At 44.5% G+C, this 24,839-nt stretch overlaps 1 protein-coding gene across 3 annotated transcripts in view; it reads left to right on the forward strand.

Moving 5' to 3' along the window:
* PNPLA6 (patatin like domain 6, lysophospholipase) overlaps positions 1-24,839 on the forward strand; it is a 262,435-nt gene that overhangs the window by 151,551 nt on the left and 86,045 nt on the right. For all 3 annotated transcript variants that reach the window (XM_078682176.1, XM_078682170.1, XM_078682183.1), the window contains exons 15-19: positions 411-602; positions 985-1,062; positions 1,607-1,812; positions 3,835-3,966; positions 24,395-24,518. In XM_078682176.1, coding sequence (XP_078538302.1) covers positions 411-602; positions 985-1,062; positions 1,607-1,812; positions 3,835-3,966; positions 24,395-24,518 — 732 coding nt within the window. The remainder of the gene's footprint in view (positions 1-410; positions 603-984; positions 1,063-1,606; positions 1,813-3,834; positions 3,967-24,394; positions 24,519-24,839) is intronic.

The following is a 24,839-nucleotide window of genomic DNA, read 5'->3' on the forward strand; positions in this document are numbered from 1 at the left end:
TAATCTGAGTAGGCATGGTGGGCAAAAAATTATGGTATACTACCCAGAGTTTTTGGCAGTGGTTAGGTTATTTGCAGGCATGCATCCCATCACCTTTTGTGTGTTGGATTAACAGGTAGGCCCAACTGTTCTAATTCAGCAGCAGGTGTGCTTTATGCCCAGATCAGCGAACTCTGATCTAGTATCAGACATGGCAGAAAAAGATCTAGCCCAGCTCAGCTGGGTTTCATCCAGTACCAGGTTTGGCCATTCTTTAGTCTGACACAACTGGTTCTGGTCCAACACCTTAACAGTTACTCACTGGACATAGTCTGGTTCACCTCAGGTTAATTACATGACATTCCCAACATGGCACTAGCTGGTCCTGAACCTGAGCAGTGGGCGTTAACACTTTTTTCTCTTTGTTCCAGTCCATGTCACAAGAGCCCAAGGACCGCAAGTCAGTGGCGGTAGGCGAGCAGACTCCTGGAATATACCCTTACCAGTACACTGAGGAGGATCCTGTAGGTGGAGACACTCCGTACGGGCCATACCAAGGCAAACAACCCAACGCCATGTTTGAAATCGCCAAACAGGAGCTGGCAAAGCTCATGAAGATTGAGGTATGAGGCCCAACGTGTGTTGAGTACCTTTAACTGGGTATTGTGTTTACTGGGTCAACATGCGAAGAAGCTGAAGAACTATTTCCTTCCATGCTGAGGTAGTAAGGCTGTGAATGCAGCCTGGGTCATTCAGTTACCTGTATCAGTGCTGCACACTTCCTACTTTTTATTTAGCACTTTTGCCATTTGACTGTTTTGAAGAAAGTATGAAACCTCATTGGTTGAGCTCATAGTGGACATTCAGCTAATGCATGCTGAGTTGTTCTCTTGAGCACCATGATTGATGAATGAATCATCTTATGACAGGTTCCATGGGGGGATCAAGCAGGTGTGCAATGATTGAACAAGATCCAACAGTCGCTTTCTTTCTTCTTCCTCATAGGATCCGTCGCTGCTTAACAATCGTGTCGTACTGCATCATGCCAAAGCTGGGACTGTAATTGCACGTCAGGGTGATCAGGTAATGGTTCTGCTGGTGCTGGGGAGTTAGTTGAGTGGTGATTAGTTGAATGTAGTAGGCACAGGAACCCAATAATGTTTTTGGCACAGGCTACCAGGCATGTCTATCAGAGATGTAATGCTAGAGAAGCATGTGAAATTACAGCGTGGCTGAGGAATAGTCAGAGGCAGTGCTCCAACAAAATGAGCTAGTATTTATTCATCACTAAATGACGCTCATACAGGGGTGACTCTTAGGTGGTTTTAGATCACTGTTTCCTGCTGTGAGGATGTTCTGCTTGTGTTAAGCAAAACTGGACACTTATTTGCTTAAGAACTTTATCGGAAATAGCAGAAGTCTGTGTGCTTGTGTATTAATCATGTGATGGCTATCCTGCTTTTTCCACACAGTTTAACAACAGTTTTGGTTAACTTTGTGTTCTTGTGTTAATGTACTGTTCAAATAATTGTCATTAGAAAAAAGACAGTGATGAATCCGTCTATGGATCTGAGACCTTGGTATTTTTGCAGACTTGCGTCAATGTGGTTGTTTCTCTTATCCGTAGGATGTGAGCTTGCACTTTGTACTGTGGGGCTGCCTGCATGTGTACCAGCGGATGATTAACAAGGCAGAGGACGTTTGCCTCTTCCTGACTCAACCAGGCGAGATGGTAGGACAGCTAGCAGTGCTGACTGGAGAACCTCTCATCTTTACTATCAAGGCAAATCGTGACTGCACTTTCCTCAAGATCTCAAAGTCCAACTTTTACGAGTTAGTGCTGCTTTCTATAAAAACACATACACTCTGCTTGTCACTCTCATTTCTAGCATGCTTTAATTCTGCAATGTCCCTCTACTTTCAAGCATGATTGTGCCCTGTGTGCCAATCTTCTTGCTAGCATTCTCTGCTTTTCACTTTTCAGTCAAGCGTGCATGAACTCGATGTGGTACCTCCTACCAAGCATGTTTCACTCTGTTGCTCTTCTTCCAAGCATGCTGCACTGTGTGCATCACTCTCTCCGTATGTCTGCTCACACTCTGCGTGTCTGCATGTCACTCTTTTGAAGCCTAGTTGCTTTTTGCACATCACTCTCCGAAGCGTGCTTGTGCGCATTTCGTCACCCACTTTTTAAATCTTTACCTGTTCCTTCTTTGCTGGACCAGGTCGATCGATCACTATCTGTGCACCAGAGGTTTGTAGACCTAATGTTTAGGATATGAGTAGCAATGATAGACGATTACAGTGCGGAGATTAATGTTCAGTGTTAGGTGGGAGTGTAGTTTTTGGCTCCAGACCTTAGGCAAGCACTGCCGTTAATTAGTAGATTCTGATTTCCAAGTTTTTACACTGATATTGAAGATCTTCAGAAAAAATAGACGGTAGTTGGCAGTAGCTGTTATGTCCTGAAAACTGTAATATTTCACTTCAGAAAGCTTAGCTTAAAACAACATTTGAAAAATAACTGTAGAGTCTCATAAATGACACTCTGTGCGGTCTACCAGCACTGCTGACACAACAGGATTTGAAAGCAAAGCTCAGTTTTGCTTAAATTGGCCTCTTCTATTCAAATTGGAAACCTTAGGCAAACACTAGGAATGGACAAAAAACCCCACTTTTTGTCAATCTTTATTGCCATATTATCCTTCTAGTTTCTGCAGCATTGATGAAGCGGATTTCAATTACTATGTTGCTTGGCAGCCCAGTTCACTTGGTTTGTCCGCCATCCCTCATCTTCGAGTTACAGTTTTCTATATTGAAGATGGACGTTGTTTCTAGCCTTCACCCTGGATGCAGTTTTCCTTGCTTAGCTAGACACATTTCATTGTCATATGAGAGGCTTTTTTCATCCAACGAAGACACTCGGTGTGCCTTTGCTTTGTCTTTCCCTTTGGAGATATTAAGAATACCTTAGCATTTTTTGGCCTAGAATAAAATAATTCTACAGCCTGGCTATATATGCTGGTCATTGATTCCTCTAGCTGTGACCTGAGTGGCCTTTTTTACTTGTTTACGCTGATGCAGCTATTTTATAAATGGCTAATTACCTTCATTGGGTATTTCCCTGCCATGTGAACTGATGGTGTGCTTGATTTAAATTAAATTCACTTTGCTATCTAACTTCACCACTGCATGTGGTTAGCTTCCAGCAAGCAAAACTGCTACTCTTAACTGTGTTGAATTGGACACATGACTGTGAAAGCATCAGCAATAATTCCCTTCTCATGCCCCGCCCCAAGAATTAAAATCAGGATTAATAATGTCCTGATCATTAAAAAAAAAAAAAACAGACCTACTGAAAGTTGTTGTGCCATTCTTTTTGTGAGATAGCCTCAAGAGAAAAGCTGCTCTGTGGATCCTTAGTGGCCTCCCACTCTGTACGTGGTTTGAGTGGTTGAACCATGGGCATTTGTCTCTCTGTTATGAATATCCTGACTTGAGGAATCACATCGGCACTTCTTCCATTAGAATCCGGAAGACAACAGCACTTTACACCAGCAGTCTCGTATTGCTCTCGATTCTTCTTGAAGGTGTTGTTTTTGAAGTAAGTTGAAAGCTGTTCAGTTTGAATAGTGCGTATAACTTTACATTTTAATGGCCACTTTCTGTTCTTTTACACCTACACAAATTCCGACAAGCATGTTATGTATCCACTGTACTTTTGACTTCGCTTGAGTTACACATTTGAAGGGGGCCTATAGTCTCCTCAATTTCTACATCCCCCGTCCCGCACCACTGATGAGATAATTGTAATGTTCTGCTAGCAATTAACCGGTTGTCTTGTTCCCTTGGCAGGATCATGAGGGTGCAGCCAAGTGTTGTGCTGAGTGCAGCCCACACTGTAGCCAAAAGAATGTCCCCATTTGTACGTCAGATGGATTTTGCCATTGATTGGATGGCGGTTGAGGCAGGACGGGCTTTGTACAGGTAAGAAACTTTATTTTATGACCGTAGTTGTGTGGGCTTTTGGATGCGGAGCATTTTGCAGAAGAAAGATTGCTCATCTTTTGGATTTGGCCAGATACTAGCTAAAGAAACAGGTTGATAGCATCTAGTTTGGTATGATTGTGCTGAGGGAGACCTTTAACTGTAAATCTATAGATACATTGGAATGTTCCTGCAAGATGTCTTCTGTTTGTACCCTTGTCATTTTAACTTCTAAGAGTGGTAATAGTAATTGGTCTTAATTTTGAGTTGTTCAGTAGGGCATTGAGTCAAATGCGAGACTTAGCCAATTACTTGTGTGGGTCATTAAAGAAATGGCACTCGCTGGAGCTGGTATTTGCTTATGTAGTGAAGGCAAAGAAGGCCTAATTCACATATTTATTCTCTAAATGCCATAGCATCCATAGAACAAGGACCCTCGTCCAAGAAAATGGCTTTCAGAACAATTACCCTATGTACATTCTCACAATAGAAACTGTAGCTTTTGAGAATTCCACATTTTAATCGATATTCTGAAATTCTTAGCATTTTTCATTTGCTTACTTTGTAATGCATCCTCTTATACAAATATATTTTGACTGAGTGTTCAACAGCAGTGATGTGCCTGTATCCCTCGAAGTATGTATTAGATATTTCGCTGAAGGATCGCGTTTAGGGAGAGGTGTCTTTTATTATTGAAAGAGTCCAAGTTGCCCAGGTGTTTATCCCTATCTCAGTTAGACATTGGAATGAGTTGGGACATGTGCCTGGGAAGTCTCCTGATTTTTTAAATAGATTGGAAGTGTAGTGCATTGGGCCTGTTGGAGCACATTAGGGCTATTATGAGTCAGTGAGTCATATTGTTTCATCCTAATCCGCTGCCACTGAAAACAACTGTAGTGCAAATGGAGAACAAGCACAAACAATGCAGAAAGCAGCATGTTCAAATCTGTTCCGAGACGCTACCACCAAATGATCTGGACCACCAAACGTACCACTATGGTGGACCTCCTCGCTACCAGCACAAACGGAAGCAAATAAATATTTGCTATTGTGAAGTATTTCACCTCACCAGCAGCCACCTCCAGCTCGATCACCTCCTCGCCGGACCTCTGAAACAATCTCTCTCAATCCTTCAGCAACAAAATTACTGCAGTTCATGCAACTTCAACCTGCAACTGGACCTGACAGACATCACTAAATTCCCCCGATCGTGTTAAAAAAAACCAGTATAAACCACATGACACATTATCACCCCAGAAGAAACAACTGCCACTATGAAGTCAATACACACAGGAGCTTCATTGGATCCTTGCCACATCCACTCCTGATCCCGAGGACTACAGCTCATCAGTGTCATGGTCACACCTATTCCTGAATGCCTCCACTATTCCCAGATGCTTGGAAAGACGCAGCTGTCCTCCCATTGCTGAAGAAACCCTCCGTGGACCCTTCAATGCTCACCATCTGCATCCCGATATCTCTGCTACGATTCCCGGCCAAGGTCTTAGAGAAAATCATCAGCAGTTACCTCACCGAATACCTCATCAAGCACCAACTCCTCGACACTACTCAGTTTGGTTTCATACCCAACCGCAGCACACACATTGCCCTCATTGCCTTCATGGTTGGCATCTGCATGTCTCTGAACAGAGGAGACATTGCAGCCCTCATACTCCTGGACCTCCGCAGCATTTGGCATGGTCTCCCACCCCATCCTCACCCAACACCTACAGGACATCAGAATCCAAGGTCATTTACTCAGATTAATTTGCTCCGTCCTGACTGGAAGCACCCAGTCAGTCAGCCTGGCTCCGAACATCTTGGACACCTGTAACCTCATCTGCGGAGTTCAGTGCATACATGATCCCTATAGCTAGATAGCATCATCCACTCTCGTGACATCAACATCCTCTCCTATGCCGGCGACACACAACTCATTTCTCCCTCACCGACAAGACGTCTAGTACGCCAGATGAGGTTCAATAACTGAAATCACCCACTGGATGAAGACCAACTATGTGAAGCTGAACACTGACAAGACCAAAATCGTGCTCGTCGGGAAGAGCATTTCACTGTGGGACAACACTGCTAGTACCGACACCCACTGCCACCATCCACGCCAAGAACATTGATATTGTCATTGAAAGCAAAATCAACATGACTGACTAAGTCAGCACTGTCACCTACTCATGCTTCAATATGCTGAAGATGCTGAGGAAGATTTTCAAATGGCTCCCAATCAACACCTTGAAACATGCTACTCACACCCTTGTCACTGGACTACGGGAACACAGTCTATGCCAGGGATCAACAAAATACTCTCCAGAAGGCTGCAGACCAATTAGAACTCCGCAACCAGAATCGCTCCCAACCACCCATGCCACACTCAAATCACACAACACCTATGGAGATCCATTGGCTCCCCATAGATAAATGAGCACAATTACAACTCTGCACCTGTACTTTCGAGGCACTACATAACAGTGGCCCAGCATACCTCAACAGTCACATTTGCTTTCTCAAAGTGTCCAGACATCTCTGCTCATTCGGACTCCTACATGCACACATTCCTTGCATAGGGAACGGAAAACCAGATCTGGCCGTCGAGGCTTCTCCCACATTACTTCTAAAGCATGGAACAACCTGCTGCTCCCTACACATAATAGTCTTCTCCTTACTTCTTAATTCTGCAAGAAGCTGAATACATGGCTTTTCAAATAGTCCCACTAGACCCTACATTCGGCTAGACTCGCACTACACAGCTCCAGGATCCCCCTCCTAGGTGATAGCGTGTTCAACATATACGTATACCATAACTTATACCAATAATAATCAGAGTTGTGCTTGAAAAGGCATTACATTTCCCCTTTACTATACAATGTCTTGCATAGAAGTTTTTCCACTTTGATATTTATTGATTGCTTAATTGCTTGGGATTGTGTGAGAGTTTGAAACTAGAGAGGAGAGGGTTGACTGGGGTGCCACACAGAGAAAAGGAAAAGTGAGCTAGGAAAATGACACTTCAGGTATTTAAAGATCAGAACATTTCTTTCAGAGGCTCAGAATATAAAGTTGAAACAATTTGTTTTCAGATGTGGGTAGAGGGAAGGGGCTTCACTGGCGTTTTCCTCTGTGTGCCACAGAGCGAGTGCACTTGCACTTAAAAACTTCGGACAAGTCATTCCTCGTTGAACCTGGGAAGCAGGAAGTGGAAAGATCTAAGTTTGCTGAATTTATGTGCTGATGCTCAAACAGGTGGGTGTACTCCTGGCTGGGTGTGTCCTTGTTACGGTGGTGGGCTTGTCTTGAATGTGAAATGTTTTGGAATTAGGAACTTGTCAAGGTGTTTCAGAACCGAAAGTCATTCTTGCAAGGTTTGAGGTGGAGTCTTAGCCTAGGTGATTTCAATGAGATCTCTGTAAAGAGAAAAGGCAGACAAGTGAGAGCTGCAGATGGCTTGTAGGATGACGCTTGTATATTGAGCCAGGGTCTAATGATAATGGTAGGTTTTGAAGAGTTTGTGGATTTGTGTTTGGAAATGCAACTTTATGCCAAACTGTACTCTTGAATCCATACGCCTGTCTTCTTTTTAGTTTATCAATTCCTTCTTGTTTCCCTAGTTTTTCCTTGTTACTTTCTGCAGTCTCCAGTATATTGGCTTAAAAGGGGAGAAGAGCTGGCCTACAGGATAGTTGCAGATAGTCTGTCCCTATTTGCCTGGTAAATCAGCAGAATCATGGATGCACAGAGTTACTCCTCCCATTTCATTTGTGGAACTGCAATCAGGTGCACCGAAGCAGTTCACCATGAAGGAAATCGGAAATATTCTGGGTCCCTTGGACAACAGATACTTGTATGTGCCTAACATCCCTCTACTATCGCTATAGATAGCAGTTAAACTGATGCTAGGACCAAGAGGGTGTCATGCCATACTCTGTGGCTGTCCCAAGCGGCTGACTAAGATTCAATCTCGTTTAAAGTTTATAACAATATCAGGCCTTAAATATACCCAGAATCTCAACTACATTGTTAGTAGGGTCACAAATATCGACCAATAAAAAATATGGACTGCAGAATGTCGATGACAACTGTACCGGCAAGATACGCATATACAGGTAAGTACTGAATTACTATTCCTAGCTCCACATCCATGTACCTTGATGTCTCTCACTCCTCAGTAGAGGGCTGAGACAAATCTACCCTCTCCTCCCTGTGAGTGTTTGTTGTATTTGTTTTAGCATTGCTGTCTGTTCAGACGCTCTGAGAAAAGAAGCCCAAGTATCCTGTCATGTTTCACTGAGTCTAGAATACTGCAAGAATTACCCTTTTTGCACTTTAAAATCTTACAAAGTCGCCTAAACAGTTGATAATTTGCCAACAGAGAAAAGATCCACTGTTGTCCTACATCCTCCTATTATGTCTTTAGTGACATTCCTGTCTTTGCTGTTTTTTTAAAGGAGGGTAAGCCCCAGAGGGGTACTTCTTATGCCATAGGCATTTTCTTAAAAAAGCGTCTGACTACTCCGCTCCACACCCTCAATGAAGAGACAGCCCTTGGCTGAGTTTTCCATCATTAACATGGACTATTCAATTCCTTATGCTCATAGTTACCACCAGTAGTCTGTTTTCAAAGTGTGAACTGTCTGCAAAGCATACTACTGCAACCTGCAGTTGTGCTACTATATACTTTGCTACAGAGGAAAGGATTACCACCCCTGTCTCATGATGCTGCCATAGGGCTTTTAGAAATACAAAAAAGTGATGAATTAATTAATTAATCTCAGCCACTAGCAATTACTCAGGCTTCATCTCAGCCCATTATTATTTTGCCTGCCATGCTACCTTACATTGGCCCAAACCATATGCAAATTAGCCTTATCCTGCTTCAGTAGGAACAGTCAATCCCAAACTACCAATCGAGGTCCTTTATGAACAAGAACACAATCAACCCAATGGCGGTTTCAGCCTAGTTGGGCCTCTTAAGTTGGGTGCAGCTTGGTTCCATTGACACCGTGAACACGGGACACTTATCTGGGCATATGTTAATGTTAATGTTAAAATAATTTTATATAGCGCACGGCTACTCCAGGGAGTGTCCCGGCGCTTTAATAAAAAACAGGAGGCTGAAATCTGGGGAAAGAGGGGACCGAGCAATGAACCTTACTGGACGAAGAGCCAGGACTTTAGCTCCCTCCTAAAACCCAATAGGCTTGCATTGAGTCTAATGGACACTGGCAGGGCGTTCCAAAGCTTGGGAGCCAGGTAGCGGAAAGAGCGTCCACCGATCCTGGCCCGTCTGATGGAGGGGACTTGGGCCAGAGCCAAGGAAGCTGACCTTAGCGTCCTCGTAGGCAAATAGAATGCCAAACGCTTTCTTATATATTTAGCTCCGGTGCCGTGAAGCGCTTTGAAGGTCAGTGAGAGAGCCTTAAAAGTCACACGTTTTTAATAGGGAGCCAGTGAAGACTTTTCAATAAAAAAGTCTCACTAGTTCTGCGATGGAGCCCGTAAATGGCTCGAGCAGCAGCGTTCTGCACGACCTGCAGGCGGGAAAAAAGAAACTCCGGCAGGCCCAAGTAAAGAACATTGGAATAATCCAACCGTGACCCAATGAGTGTCTGGACGGTTACCTTCCGATGACCAAAAGCCAACAGAGGCAGAAATTTTCGCAGCATCTTAATAATGCCAAAGCATTTGCCAACAAGACCCAAGACCTGAGGCTTCAAGGTAAGACCATCGTCTATCTGAACCCCCAAATTCTTAGCTCTGGAAGACACCGCTACGGGGGGGAAACATAGCCGGCGGCCACCAGGCCTGCCATCTTGGGTCTGCAGGACAGCCAAAAAACAGCAGCTCCGACTTGTCGGAGTTGCATTTCAGGTTGTGCCGTTCGAACCAATCAAAGACGGCTCCCAGACAGCCTCTGATCTGCCCCCCATCAAAGTCTGACCCCTTCTGGCTGGTAAAAAGCAGCTGGGTGTCATCAGCATAGGACACGATCTGGGCACCGAAGGACTCCGCTAGAGCTGCCAGGGGTGCCATATAGATGTTAAAAACGTAGGGCTCAAAACAGAGCCCTGCGGCACCCCTACCTCGAGAGGTGGCATCTCAGCGGAGAACAGAGGGGCCCAGACCGTTTGCCGGCGGCCGGCTAGAAAGGACTTAAACCAGTTAAACACCGCTCCCCGTAGCCCAATCTCCCCGAGTCTCAAAAGGAGACTGCCGTGGGGGACTGTGTCAAAAGCCGCCGACAAGTCCAACATAATCAGCATGGCCTTCCCTCCTGCGTCCAACACCTCTCTGATGGCATCCGTCACCTCCAGCAGAGCCGTCTCCGTACTCATGTTGGCCCGAAAGCCCGACTGAGTATCATGGAGGATGTTATTGCTCTCTAGGAAGTTCGCAAGAGAGGTGTGAACGTGCTTCTCCACGACTTTAGCCAAAGCCGTGAGGAGGGAGATAGGTCTGTAGTTGGCGTGCAACAGAGGGTCAAGATTTGGCTTCTTCAGAAGCGGCAGTATCAAGGCATGTTTCCAAGCTTGAGGAACCACTCCCAAAGCCAGCGAGCAGTTGAGCACAGGATTTATAAGCTCATTGATGGCAGAAGCCATTTTTGCCAGAACCTTCGCTGGGCAAGGATCACGCATACCCTTAGCTATTTGGGGCATTGCACTGAGGAATACAAAAAAGTGATGGATTGAATGCTTGATTTAATTATAGGCTCTGGTAATTACTCTGGCCATGGCCATATGCCTTTTAAGCACATTCTGCTGTGTTTTTTTCTCCTACGTCATTTTAATCTACAGTTGATCCAGTTCTTTATGCATCTTTGGATGGAAAAGGCATAGAAACCCCTCTAGAGGATGTAGACCGACATCTAGGTTACATTTTCAATTTTGCCAAGCCAATCTGTCCTACAGCTGACAGTGGGAGCATAATCCAGAACACTACTGAATGCTTTAACCCTTCTTTGAATCTACCCTTCATATTGTGTATCTGGTCAGTTATTACAGTGAAAATATGGCTACTCAGGTACCTAAACTTGTTTGTAGCCAGGCTAACCCCAATTCAGGTGGCGAACATAGTCCCAGCTTCAACAGTTCCCCTAAGCAAAACGGCATATATTTGTCCCAATTGGTTGTTAACCCAGATACTCTGCCAAAGCCCTTTAATTTCTTTAGTGGACCAGTACTAGATTTATTGGGTCTTTCAAATATAGTGACATTTTGTTGAAATACATTGGCACCACAGCTAGAGTTGTTCCTATTTGTTTGCACTGTTTGACTTTATGGGGACAGCCCTAATTGTCCTTCTCTTCAGTATTCTGCTGTCTGAAATCACTTATTCTGTCTTAACTGTTGTAGATGGTGCTGATCTATAACAGCTGAACCCAACCAATCAGTTGTGGTCCAAAATCTGTGTGCTGTAGTATCACAAAACATACGCTGCAAACTAACAGTACTAAAGCTTTTCAGGTTCCACATGGAGACACTGCATAATCTCCTTTTTTAGGTCTCGCTGGCGTTGCAGCGCGAAGCGCTGCCGCCAACGAGACTTATAGTCGCCTTGCTAGGTCCCAAGGGAGTCAGAGCTGTGCACGAGCCGCTCCAGACCTGGGCACGAGCCGACTCAGGTCTGTGAACGCCAACGTGCACGCTCACGGCGTCCTCCCGCGTCTCTTCCGAGGCGCGCTCCAGGCTGACTTGCGGTGTGCGTGCTCCAGCGTTTCTGTGGCCGGAGGTAGACGGCATCTGGTAAGTGAGGGCCCGGGGGGATTTGTTTACTTGTTTTTTTTAGTTTCCAAACTCCGAACACAGATTGGTAGGGGAAGTCTATTCCAGTAAAAGGGGGTCAGTTAAGAGAAAGACAAGGTTCTCGAAAATCACAGGCTACACACTAGAAATGATATTTCTTTAAGTGCATAAAAACATTACATGGAAACAACTACAAGAAAAAAAACCTGTTTATCGAAGTAAATATGTAATTCTTAAGAGGTCATAATAGATTACTCCCCTTCCTTTGCCGTCCAATAGTAAGGCGTGTTAGTAACACATTGCAGCGCCATGTTTGCTAGGCCGCAGGTTATTCCCCTTACATCCATCTCCTGCCCTTGCCGTGGTTGGAGCCAGGATTTCGTGTGCTGAAGAGTATGACGGAAGGCACTCCGCCTCTGCAGAAGTTCTCCGAGGTAAGGGCTAGGGAGGAAGTGTCTCGTTCGCAGCAGGCCTGGCTCCCGACGGCCACCACAAACACACATCCGAGACGCGTCGTCACCTCCAGTTCTCCGTGGTTTCCAGAAAGGGAAGCGTCTTTCGAGGGTCTTGGAGGTGAACTTCGTTCTTCATGCTCGTGCCTGGATGCGTTGTCCGACATTAAGTGCGAAGAGGTGGTCTCCAAGCGAACAGAATCGCCAGGTCCGTCGAGAAGGTTTTGAAGTTCGCGCATGAATATATAACTTACACCGGCCGGGTAAGGTCCAAGCCTTTCCTGTCGCTTGTAAAACAGGACTGCGGTTTACGGATCCTCATGCATTCGTCATCAAAGACATGGAAACGAGAAGCAAAGACGTCAGCCCCGGGAAACTGCTGTCACTCTGTGAAAGCCACAAGTATGAGCGCATAGAAAGATCGCCTAATTTGCTTCTAATACCACCACCTCACCATTATGACACCAGACAGTGATTTAAATGGGCAGGTACTCAGTACCTCCACTTCTTTACGTATGGAAAGGATGGTACTGGTATTTCTCAGCACTGCTCCAGAGTACCGAAACGTCTCAGCAGCAAACATGGGATGTCGAGTACCTGCAGTTCTATATTGACATGCCAAGCACTGCCAAACCCAATCCGGGGTACAAGTGCGCCATAAAGGAAGACTGTGAAGAACCGGTGTCACATTTTCGGCTTCTGACTGTAATGTCTGTTTTGCTATTGTGTTTTTCTTCCCCGACATAGGTGTCACTTTCAATCTCCTCTCTAGCGCCAAAAAACCTTGTGGGTGTATGTGCATTTTACAAGTTCGGATAACATAACATTTTTAAATCGCACCTCATTAAATACTGGCGTGTGCAGCATATGTTGTGATGTTAGGCATGTTATATAGCGCGATTTTTTTCTGTGCATGGTCTCACAGCGCTAATTATGCCGCACAAGAACACCTAAAACTAGTGAGCATTCGTGGACCTTTTCATCGGGTTTTCGATGCTCAGATACTGTGTTGCTTGTGCGTTTATTTCACGTTCCCGATACACTATCAGTCGCATCAGCTTTCCACGCAGTAATCTTTCACTCTGGCAAATGATTTACACATATAAATAAATACAAGCAAAACATTCGGTAAATACGCTTCTTCTAATGTACATAGGCATCATACGCAGATGTATAAAATGAGATTTTTAATTTGCAACATATGGTTGAAAGTAGAGCTTTTACAATACATCAAATTGGTAATAACGCATGTTTTTAATTTGGTTAAGAACTGCAGTGCGCAAGCTGCAGAGAGGACTTGAGTATTTAAGTGCATTTTAAGAGATGGGATGATTCATTTAATATACGTGTGCAACGGGAAAAACAGACTAGAAAAAACGGTAACATTTTTTGGGATGCAAAACTATATTTCAGACTGCTTTTTCCAGTTGTTATTTAAAACATTGCGAACAAATAAAAACGTCCCTCGTCGTTCCCAATAAACGGTATTATAGTTAATAAAAATAAAAGTTCAATTTCAACTTTATTGAATTAAGGCAAATTAAAGTTTTGAATATTCACACATATCGTACAGAGTATTAGAAGTAGGTTGGTATATTTCCTGGCATTTATTTGGGCCACGTATTACAAGAGCCAAACAAGCATGAAAACAGTTAGCAGCCTTGATTAAAGTCCACAAGCACTCATATTACACAGAAATAGTGAATCTGCTATTCAGCCAGGATTGCCTGGACAAGGGCCGACACCGCTGTCCACTGGTACAGCAAGATTTGCAACCCACGGAATCCATGTAGTGAAAGAAACTAGTTTGTTGTGTGAAAAAAAACCACAAAGGAGATCTGCGGTAGGTGGTCTGAATCCAACGTACCAAATAATAAATATGAAACCCTAAAACAGCGCTGCAATGGAAATAAAAGAGGGATGTATCCGGTGATCCGTAGTGGACTGGCAACTGTTCAGTACGTCAAAGAGAAGAAGCATTTTTGTAAAGGACGGCAGTGTGGCCCCTCTGGAGGCTGCAAATAAAAGGTGACTTGATGTGGTTCTTGAAAGCAGGTGTCTAGGGTCGGAGAGGCCGAGTTCCCGTCGCTGGCGCTCTCTGCCTCCCTACAGAGTGTGCTGTCCACAGCTCTCAGACTCAGCAGGGTTCATGTACACGTGCAGCGGCTGCTGTCAGCCGCCGCCCCCTCCCCGTGTGAGAACGTGCCCTCTACAGAGGGAAGACCAGGAAGCCGGAGAATGTCGAGTACTTCCAGCCGCCCATCAGGTTGCCCCGCTCCAGTTTGAGGTAAACCCGGTCCCTTTCTCCATCTCGATCAGAACCCCATTGCTGGCGGCTTCCCGAGTCACGTCCTGGTCCCCGGCGAAGGCAGAGATCACCGGCCACCCGTTCCGCATCAGGCTGACCTGTAAGAAAGAGAGAGCGGATTGAAGGCCGGACGCTGGGGCAGCCAAGGGGGTTTATAGCACTGAGGAGCTGTTTCAGGCTAGCCTTAAGGGCTAGGTGAGTTCAACCTCGGGGAGCTGTGTCAGATTACCCTTTACTGGCTGTGTAAGGCTAACCTCAAGGAGCAGTGTCAGGCTAACACCAGGAAGATGTCAGGCTAACCTCAAGGAGCAGTGTCAGGCGAACACCAGGAAGATGTGTAAGGCTAACCTCAGGGAGCAGCGTCAGGCTAACTCCAGGAAGATGTGCCAGGCTAACCTCAGGGAGCAGTGTCAGGCTAACACCAGGAAGCTTTGTCAGGCTAACCTCAGGGTGCAGTGTCAGGCTAATCCCAGGAAGATGTGTCAGGCTAACCTCCGGAAGCTGTCAGGCTAATCTTAATAGGCTGGATCCGGCTAACCTCAGGAAGTTGTGTCTGGCCAAACTCAGGAAGTTGTTTGGCTAACCTTAAGTGGCTGTGTCAGTCTAACCTTAAGTGGCTGTGTCAGTCTAACCTTAAGTGGCTGTGTCAGTCCAACCTTAAGTGGCTGTGTCAGTCTAACCTTAAGTGGCTGTGTCAGTCTAACCTCAAGTGGCTGTGTCAGTCTAACCTCAAGTGGCTGTGTCAGTCTAACCTCAAGTGGCTGTGTCAGTCTAACCTCAAGTGGCTGTGTCAGTCTAACCTCAAGTGGCTGTGTCAGTCTAACCTCAAGTGGCTGTGTCAGTCTAACCTCAAGTGGCTGTGTCAGTCTAACCTCAAGTGGCTGTGTCAGTCTAACCTCAAGTGGCTGTGTCAGTCTAACCTCAAGTGGGTGTGTCAGTCTAACCTCAAGTGGTTGTGTCAGTCTAACCTCATTAAGCTGTGTCAAGCTAACCTCCGGTAGCTGTCAAGCGAACCTTAAGGGACTGGGGCAGGCTTACCTCAGGAAGCTGTCAGGCTAACCTTAATGGGCTGGGTCAGGCTAACCTCAGGAAGCTGTGTCCGACTTACCTCAGGAAGCTGTGTCAGGCTACCCATAAGGGGTTGGGCCAGGCTAACCTTAAGTGACTGTCAGTCTAACCATAAGGGGTTTTGTCAGTCTAACCTCAGAAAACTGTCAGGCTAACCTTCAGTGGCTGTGCCAGGCTTAGATCAGGAAGCTGTGTTAGGCTAACCTTAAGGGGCTGAGCCACAATTACCTCAGGAAGCTGTGTCAGAATAACCTTCGATGTCTAAATCAGGCTAACCTTAAGTGGCTGTGTCAGGCTACTGGAATTATGCAGCTCAGCTGCAGTGTCAATTTATGCATAATGATGGATTTGCCACATTTGCCACATAATCCAGCATTGCTTTATTATCTGCAAATTTTAAGAAAGCAATTGTTTCTAGTTCAAATGGATCAAAAGTTGCTACATTTTGGCTACCCGTGTTGCAGCACAGTGGAAACCCTATGCAAAGGTTGCCTGCTGCTGTATTTGGATGCTCAACCAGTTCTAATGAGGCAAAACCTTTGCCCAGTGTCAATATGTAAAAAATGACAAAATTATGAATGAGAGACTATCACAATATGTGCCATATTAGGTCGCATATTTTACCTTTTCTTGATACCTAATTTAGTCAACTATGACGAATAATTTGGTCCTCCTCTGCTGCATAATTCCAGTGGCCCTTCCCTAAGTGTCTGTGTCAGGCTTACCTTCTGGGGCTGTGTCAGGCTACACTAAGGATCTGTGTCTGGTTAAACTTAAGGGACATTGCCAGGCGAACTTTAAGAAGCAGTGCCAGGCTAACGTCAAGCCGAATTAAGGGTTATGTAATCGTCAAGTTTAAAATAAGAGCCAATTTATACTTTGTGATCGTCTCTTCAGACACCGCTGAGCAGTACTTAATTTGCAAAACATGAAATATATACATAAATAAATGAAATCATAATTACGATGAACACTACTACTAATAATAAATAGTAATAATACATAAATGGGTCTAACTTTTTTTCTTGGGTTCTGCGGCCGAAGTTGCGGAATACTGGGGTTGTCAATACCAAGGCTGCCTCTTCTTGATTCCACTTCATGCCTTTTTAGGTCTCGCTGGCGTTGCAGCGCGAAGCGCTGCCACCAACGAGACTTATTGTCGCCGTGCTTCCTTGCAAGGGAGACAGAGCTGGGCACGAGCCGATCCAGACCTGGGCACGAGCCGACTCAGGTCTGTGAACGCCAACGTGCACGTTCACGGCGTCACGCTCCTGTCCTTCTGCGTCTCTTCCGAGGCGTGCTCCAGGCCGACTTGCGGTGTGCGTGCTCCAGCGTTTCTGTGGCCGGAGGTGGACGGCATGTGGTAAGTGAGGGCCGGGGGGGATTTGTTTGCTTGTTTTTTTCTTTCTCCTGAACCTTCTCTGTATTTACTTCGCTGCCCATTGTTTTCAGCCTGAGATCAGTGCCTGCTCCGGGACAACTTGTACACCCCAACGCCACTCTGGGGGGCCGGGCCGGGTCGAGGGATTTTAGGGCGCACAACACTGGGCTCAGCAGTTCATTGTTCTTCCTGTCCTGTGCCTCATGCACAGCTAAACCGGGCTGTCCATATTTTACGGAGAGTGGGTAAGCTTTCCCCTCTAGGAGCACATGAGTTTGGTGGTAGAAACACTTCTGAGCTCGAATGGCTGCTGCTAAAACGGCAAAGAAAGCTCACTGCCGCAGGAAGAGGGTCATTTTGCAGTGCTTTTATTGATTAGCATCATTATTCTCACCTGCCTGCGCCTTATTGTTTGTGCTGTTTTGTCTAGAATCTTCTTGAGGTTTCCATGGAGGTACCCACCTTCCCGGGCCCGCCTTTTAGAGTTAATGATCGGGGGAGAGGAGGGTTAATCAGTGATTTGATAGCAGGCAAACACGGTTCTGTTGATGTTTCCTCTGGGCTTGCAGCCTCACAGATTTATGCTGCCGTTGAACTGTCAACTCAGTGTTTGGGCGGTTGTAAATAGATAGCATAGATAGATAGGTTCGGGCATTTAAACTGCTGTTGTTAATATCGACCTTGAAAGGAAGCTGAGAAATCCGATTTTTGTTTCCGGTCAATTCGGTGTACTTCATGGTCGTCTGTTGTTTTTTGTAAGGTGGTGTATATTTGACACACAAATGGATAGGCATGAAGAAATACTATTGCATTTTATAGAGGGAGCATGTGCGTTAGTGTTCAGGAAGCACGAGGATTCATATCTGAAGGCCTGTGATGTGGGGTGGAATACATCAGGGAGAGACTTCAACTAGTGAAGAAGGAAGTGGTTACCCCATTGCTTTGCCTGTGTTATGCTGCATTTGGTAATTGAGTAAAACTGACAAGGTCTAGAAATGTGCAGTAAAAATGATGTACAACGTAGATCACATGCCCCATGTATAGGGTCTCATAACGGTACTCCGAGGGCAGAAGGAATTTGACAACAGTCTTATTCCTCAACTAGGGTAGTAACGTTGTAAAGAGTGCCAGGCCTGGAAAATACTGCTTCTTGAAGTGGGCATGCACCTAAATCTCAGCAAAAGTACATTATTCAGGAACATGGTTTAACCCTTTGACATATGAGAGTAAAATAAAGATTTGTAAATCAGGAGGCAGCATGTTTTGTCAGAAATAGCGCATCTCAACAAGAGACACTATACGACAGCAACCAAATGTAGTACACGAGGACTGGCCAGTTGACATGTACATGAACTGATTGGGTTAGGGAGTATTGCTTAATGAATTAGGAAGGATAAAAAACATTGTCACTGGGGGAAGACCTGGAGTTATGTCTGCGATAGGCCGGAAGTACCAAGAACGCAACTCATTGTTGGGATTGAGCCACTTGTTTGAATCTAAAAATAAAACGAAAAAGGAGCTTTGTTTAGACGTTTTTTCTCTTATCTAAAAGCCTGAAATGTGCTTCGGAAAAAGAATGCAGGCCAAAGAAAGACCGGAACCTTTCAGTACTTCGTGTCGTCTCATCTGGATACATACATGGTTTCACAAGCGCTGCGGAGTGAAAAGCAAATACACTCGCAGCTGGAGTCTTTAATAGAAAGTCCGTGACATATCGTCAGTTTACAAGCGCATAACGAGGGAAAAGTCAAGTCTTGTATTAATTAACATGTTGCTAAGTTTTTGGGAGTCTAATCCGACTGGCTGGCTTCAAATGTATAACCGGACTTGACCTTAGTGCAGGTATATTTTTGATATCACTGCCAGGGCTCATTCGAATCAGGACGTTTATTTTTCAGTGGACGTTCGTCCTTCAATTGTCTAGTTGCAGACAATGCATTCTCCACATTTGTGGTGGCCCTGTATGGGCTTCATATTCCAGGCTTGAACGGCACTACGCTTCTTTGGTTGGATCAAGCTTGCTCTCACTGTTTGTGATCCCACACTTGGACCCCAGCATCAGTCCGCACCACCACAGCATCAGTCCGCACCACCACAGCATCACTACAGCACCACCACAGCATCACTACAGCACCACCACAGCGCCACCCCTGCATCGCTCAGCGCCACCCCTGCATCGCTCAGCGCCACCCCTGCATCGCTCAGCGCCACCCCTGCATCGCTCAGCGCCACCCCTGCATCACTCAGCGCCACCCCTACATCGCTCAGCACCACCACAGCGTCGATCTCTGCAACCATTCAACAACTGGTTCAAATATGTTCTCTCAATGTTTCAAGCTTTATTACAAATGTCACAAAAAGATGTTAATATTTCCCTTCTGTTTTTGGATTTTCGTCACAATAAAATACACCGAAAATAATCTTCACAAACGTTATTTACAAAAGTTTAAGCTATTGCCATTATAAATTACAATCAGTTTTATTTAAGTATTAATTATTTAAAAAAATTAAAAGCCATTGTAATTTGTAATATCAATACATCTAAGTCACGTAAATACAAAACATGTTGCATTACAAATGCTATAGGTGTCACATTTGCGAAAGTTATAACTATTGGCATTGTAAATGACAAAGCTATTAATTTAGCTATTTTCAAAACCAACACATAAATAAAAAAATTGTCATTTACAAGACCAATAGCTCAAACTTTCCTAATGCGAGACCTATTGCATTGCAAATGCTTGTTTTCTTTTTGGACTAGTTAGTTCATAAATTGGCTCGGTCTTCTTCCATTAAAGTTGTGCTTCATGTTGGCTGTAAATCTGCGTTAATATTGGTGGTACTGTATGTTTTTTAATTGTATAGTGTTGTATGTGTGCAGATTAACAGAGAATTTCAATCTTTCATAATAGGGGGTTTGCTAAGAGCAAGACAAGCACTCGTCTGGTTGACCTGGCTAAAGGGGCAGATAAACTGGTTCTCCAAACCCTGATATACACAGTAGCGCTGCACAGTGGTGTTTAGACTGTGTAGTGATTGATCATATCATAGGGGATGATCAGGCCGGGAAAGGCACGCAACTCTGCATGTGTCCCTGGTCCAAAGTGTTCTAACAGCTGTGTTAATATTTTGTGGGAAGTGCTTTGACTTAGCGTTGTTTGTGCAAGCTAATGTGTTTTTCAAAAATGTGTTTTTGTTTCTATGCGTTTAAAAGTCTGCTATAATTTTATATGGAAAGGAGGTTGCTTAGTGGGAGTCAGGAGCTGGGCCCATCGCTCACCCATTGAACTTTCAACCGGTGGATAGAACTATTTTTGTTTCCAAGACTTGGGAAAAGTTGGTTACCATCTAACTGACATACCGTTTGGGGGAAACAATCTCCTAGAGGACCTCCAGTTAGATTTCAGGTGACTGTTTGGTTTTCAGTGGTTACCTAATTAACAAAGCAAACCATTTGGCTAGATCCTGCAGTTATCACATTCAGCATCCGTCTAGATTGCGCCTTGATCTGTTGGCAGAAGTTAGGTTGAATGTTGGGAAACCCATTGTAGGCCGATGGTTGGACTATTGCTGTTTCATTTTTTGTCTGAGTATCTTACGAGGCTATGTACTTCAACTGAGGTGCCTGTGGTTGGCTCTCTTCCTTCTTGGTGCTGTATCATAGTGCTCAAACTTGGTAATGGGATGCTGAAGGACTGGGACTTAGGAACTCCCCTTCCGGAGCAACTGCATATCGTGCAGGGCAATGCCCCTGAGATCCATGGCTGTGCGAGTTCGGTCTTGGGTGGCTTGATGTTGGTGCTCACTGTGGTCACACCCAACATGGAAGATTGTCTATCCGTTGGTGCTGCCATTTCTGGGATGCCGATGAATGTGGTATTGCACTTCGACTCAGAATCTGAAGTGCCAAACCCCCTGGACTATGTGCTGTGCTTCACCTATGCCCCAATGATTCACTGAAGTAAGGGTTCATTCACTTCTTGAGTCACAAGAAGTAAGGTGGCTGCTGCAGTCCTAGTATTGGACTGCTTCTAATTGCTTCTCTTGGCAGATCTGAAGCCTAGCTTCTAGCCTTCTTGTGCACTGTAGCATGAGGAGGGGTTTGAAGCAGATGTCAGCTAGAAATATCAGGTGGCCCTCTTCTCTACACAGTGTGTACTGCCTGTTCATTACTCTTGTCCTTGATAGTTTAGTGCATACTAGCTATGGTTGTTATACCTGGTTTGCTGATCTGATGTCTGTGACCAGGGTAAGCCTTAAAGCTGTGGCAGATGGGCTTATTATTCTCTGCTCCCCCTTGCCTACAACCGTTTCCCGTAAGCATAGCTCCAAGTAACAAGTTGTGGAGGATTAGACCTGCTTTCTCCATGCCAAGATGACATACTCCCAAGAAGATCCATTCTTTGAATCTTTGTGAAGTCAAGATAGACAGCACATTTTCCCACCATGAGCAACCTCCTAATTGAACTTTCTTAATGTATATGAAACAGCCCAGAGATGAGTGTGCATCGTCAGGATGGTGCGTAAGGCCAGCTCTTGGGGTGATCAATAACCAACGAAGACCTGGTCAGCTGTCTACAATCACTAAAGGATGAGGATGAAAATAACGATTCCTTAGAAGTGCAGTCCATCTCATCTGAAATTGGTAGAACCACAAAGGATTTGAAAGCAGAGGTAGCTTCTCTTTACTAGAGGGTAGAGGACAATGAAGGAGCAGTTCAGCTCTACATGAAGACATACAACTGAATAAAGAAGTCATTGATAGTAAAGCAAAGTCTTGGAAAATTGCCACTGAAGAAACAACCTAACTACCAAACATCTGATCGGGAGCACAGTGGATGATGACCTGAGGCCTTTATGATAGTGTCTGTTCACACAGCTTTCTCAGAAGACACATATAGTTACAAGTTTACATAGTTGGCACCAGAATTGGGACCCTTAAGAGATGTGAGAACATGGTCCCAAGGAGTTTTGTAATGAAAGTTTATTGATGTCAGGTTAAGGAAATATTTTGGTCATATCTGTTGCATTTAGGGTGTCAACAACAGCAACAAGCAACAACATAAAATTAAGGAAGGAATGGTTGAGTTAATCTCATCCTCTGTTGATTGCTTGAACTGCATTTCGGATTGACTTTTCTTCCATTGTGCCATTTCCAAGCAGATACCAGCCACTTGCAAATCAGTCTTAGTCCTGCTTCAATAGGCATAGTCCAGCCTGAACTGTCAGGCCAGGTACCCCCTCCCCGGATTTAAACATAAACAACTCTTGACCAGTTGTTGCCTTCATAGTAGGGTATAGCTTGAGCCAAGTGGCACATTGAGGATAGGGTGTAAGTCTGGGCGTACCTGTCGAACTTAGAGCACTACGTGCAACAAACAACAAAGTGTAAATACCAGTGGCAGAGATTAAATCATGTATTCCAGATATCACTTTTTTGTTCTCCTAGATTGCCACTCTAGTGCGAGGGAAATGTGCAGACCTGGGTCCTGTGCTCACTGTGTCACAGGAACCAAGCTATAGTTCACTGATAAGGTCTAACAAGGCCAAACCAGTCTGGGATTGTTTGTTTCCCCTTTCTGAAGGGATTTGGCCTGGCAGTTTAGGCTGGACGTTTCCTGTTGGAGCAGAACCAAAGTTGATTTGCATATGGCTTGTTCCTGTCTGAGATGGCATGATGGGCAAAAAAACGATGAACTGAAACGCAGCCAGAGTAATTATTGGTGGCTGAGATTAATCCAAGCATTCCATCCATCACTTGTTTGTTTTCCTCAGGATTTTGAAAGTGGGCTCCTTCTTACTCAAAAACAGGCTGATCATGGAGGAGACATTTAGGTCTATTAAGGACATCTTTCTGGATAACAATTTGTATGACACATAACCGTGCTGAAAGAAGTTTATTGTGACACAGGCTTTATTGCAAAAAAGGAGAATCTAAACAGGTTAGAAAGCTTGAACTTCATCTGAAGAAGATAGGTTATCAGTTGCTTCTATCTGGCTCTAAGATAAATTGTGCAAACTACAAACAGTAAGTGAGCAGCTAGATACCCTTCTCTTCCACAAGGCTGAATTATTCATCATTAAAACTAAGCAACTATATTATGAAATAGGGAATATGCAGACAAACCTTTTTCGTAACCATGACAGGCACATGTCAGGGTGAACTGTAAGTGGTCAGAGTAGAGCTTTTGTTGGTCATTCATAGATTCCTGCTTTAGAGGTGTATAAGGTAGAGAGCAAGACTTTAAATCCTGTATTGATTGAACATGGTACTGAAGAAGCTTAGTAAATTCAAGGGCAGGGACGCTGGGGGATGTTGAAGGAATTATGTGCTAGTTCTTTCCTGCAAATTTGTTGCAATTCTTATATGAAAACCTACAAGAACTGAAACTGACCTACCAGACGCAGAACAGTGGGTATATTGTAATTGTTTGGTTGTCTGTACTTACTTCTCCTGTCTTGCCATGATCGTGTCATCTACATTCAGGACAGTATTGTGGCAAAGTCGTTGACATTTTCTGATATGGTTCCATAACATTTCTACAAGTACAGTCTCTTGACATAATTAATGTTCTTTCGGTTTATTTTTCCATATGCTTAGATGTTGTCTGTGCTGGATCCAGTGTGGTGTGGGTCATTATAATGTTGCATTGATAAGGTCTCATGATGCAGACTTTTGTTTGAAGATTGGAAATGCAAAAGTTCAATAAACAGATTAAAAAAGACGACTTTACTGCCTTACAAGTAGGAGGAGAGTTAGGTTTCAGACTCTTACTATGGTCTTCAGGATAGTGCACTTAGGCAGACATGCCTTTTGGTAGCCCAGGCTTTAAACATTGCCACAGGAGGATTCGCAGATCTCAAGGTAAGGGTTGGCTAGAGATTCACAGGGTGAGAAAGCACATTAGTTAGAACATTTCTCTTAATGATGGGGATTAGATGGTGGATTGGGCTGCCTTATTAGACTAGGAAGACAGACGCATCCGGTCACGTCCTAAAAAAGGTTAAAGATATGCCAATTATGAGACTCTGAAGGCCGGAGACGATGCTTTGGGCTGGCGCTTGGACATTTTCTTCATTTGGTGCTTTTTTGAATGTTTTTGTCCTACGGGTGAGTTATAGGGTGAGATATATGAAGTGGAGTGTTATGGTACAGGACTTTTTTGCCTTGGGCTTTTTAAGGATTTTAGATTACTTACTGGAGTGTGGCTAAGGAGTCCCTAATCAGCTTCTTGATAAACGTTTGCTCCAATTCTTTCTACAACACACCACTGTTATGGTGTCCAGTTGCATACATGTTTTCCTTAGCAGAGAGTGTTAGGGAGAAAGGAGACGAGACTCATGACTTATGATGGCTATGAAGGTGGAAAGTGAAAATGCAGTCAAAGGGAAGAACAAATGTGTGGTTAGTATTCAGTGCAACTGCAAGAGGTTCTTATTGTGATGCTTTGCATTTTCTGTTAAGGCAAGGGGACCAGTCAGACTGCACGTACATTGTCCTCAACGGCCGTCTCCGGTCAGTGATCCAGAAGTCGAATGGGAAGAAGGAGCTGATAGGGGAGTACGGGCGCGGTGATCTCATTGGAGTGGTGAGTACATGTGTGTACAATTTGGACTTGGTGTCAAGTCATACACTAGCTCTAGTTTTGTGTGAAACACACCGTTGCCATAGTGGCTAGATCCACACTGTACAAGCACCATAAATACTGAAAATTAAGTGAAGATTTCTGAACAATTCTCATGCTTGTGGTAAGTCCACGACATATTGGTGAAATGTAAGACTACTCAATTGAGTGGAGTAGTGGGGAGAAGAAGGTGATGGTTGCATGTTTAAATACTGTGCCATTTTAATTGCCTCTGGTATAACCTAACATCATAGCTGGTCATTATCAGCCTTGAAAGTCATTCTA

This window comes from Lissotriton helveticus, chromosome 1_1, assembly GCF_964261635.1.
Source record: "Lissotriton helveticus chromosome 1_1, aLisHel1.1, whole genome shotgun sequence".
Taxonomy (NCBI): domain Eukaryota; kingdom Metazoa; phylum Chordata; class Amphibia; order Caudata; family Salamandridae; genus Lissotriton; species Lissotriton helveticus.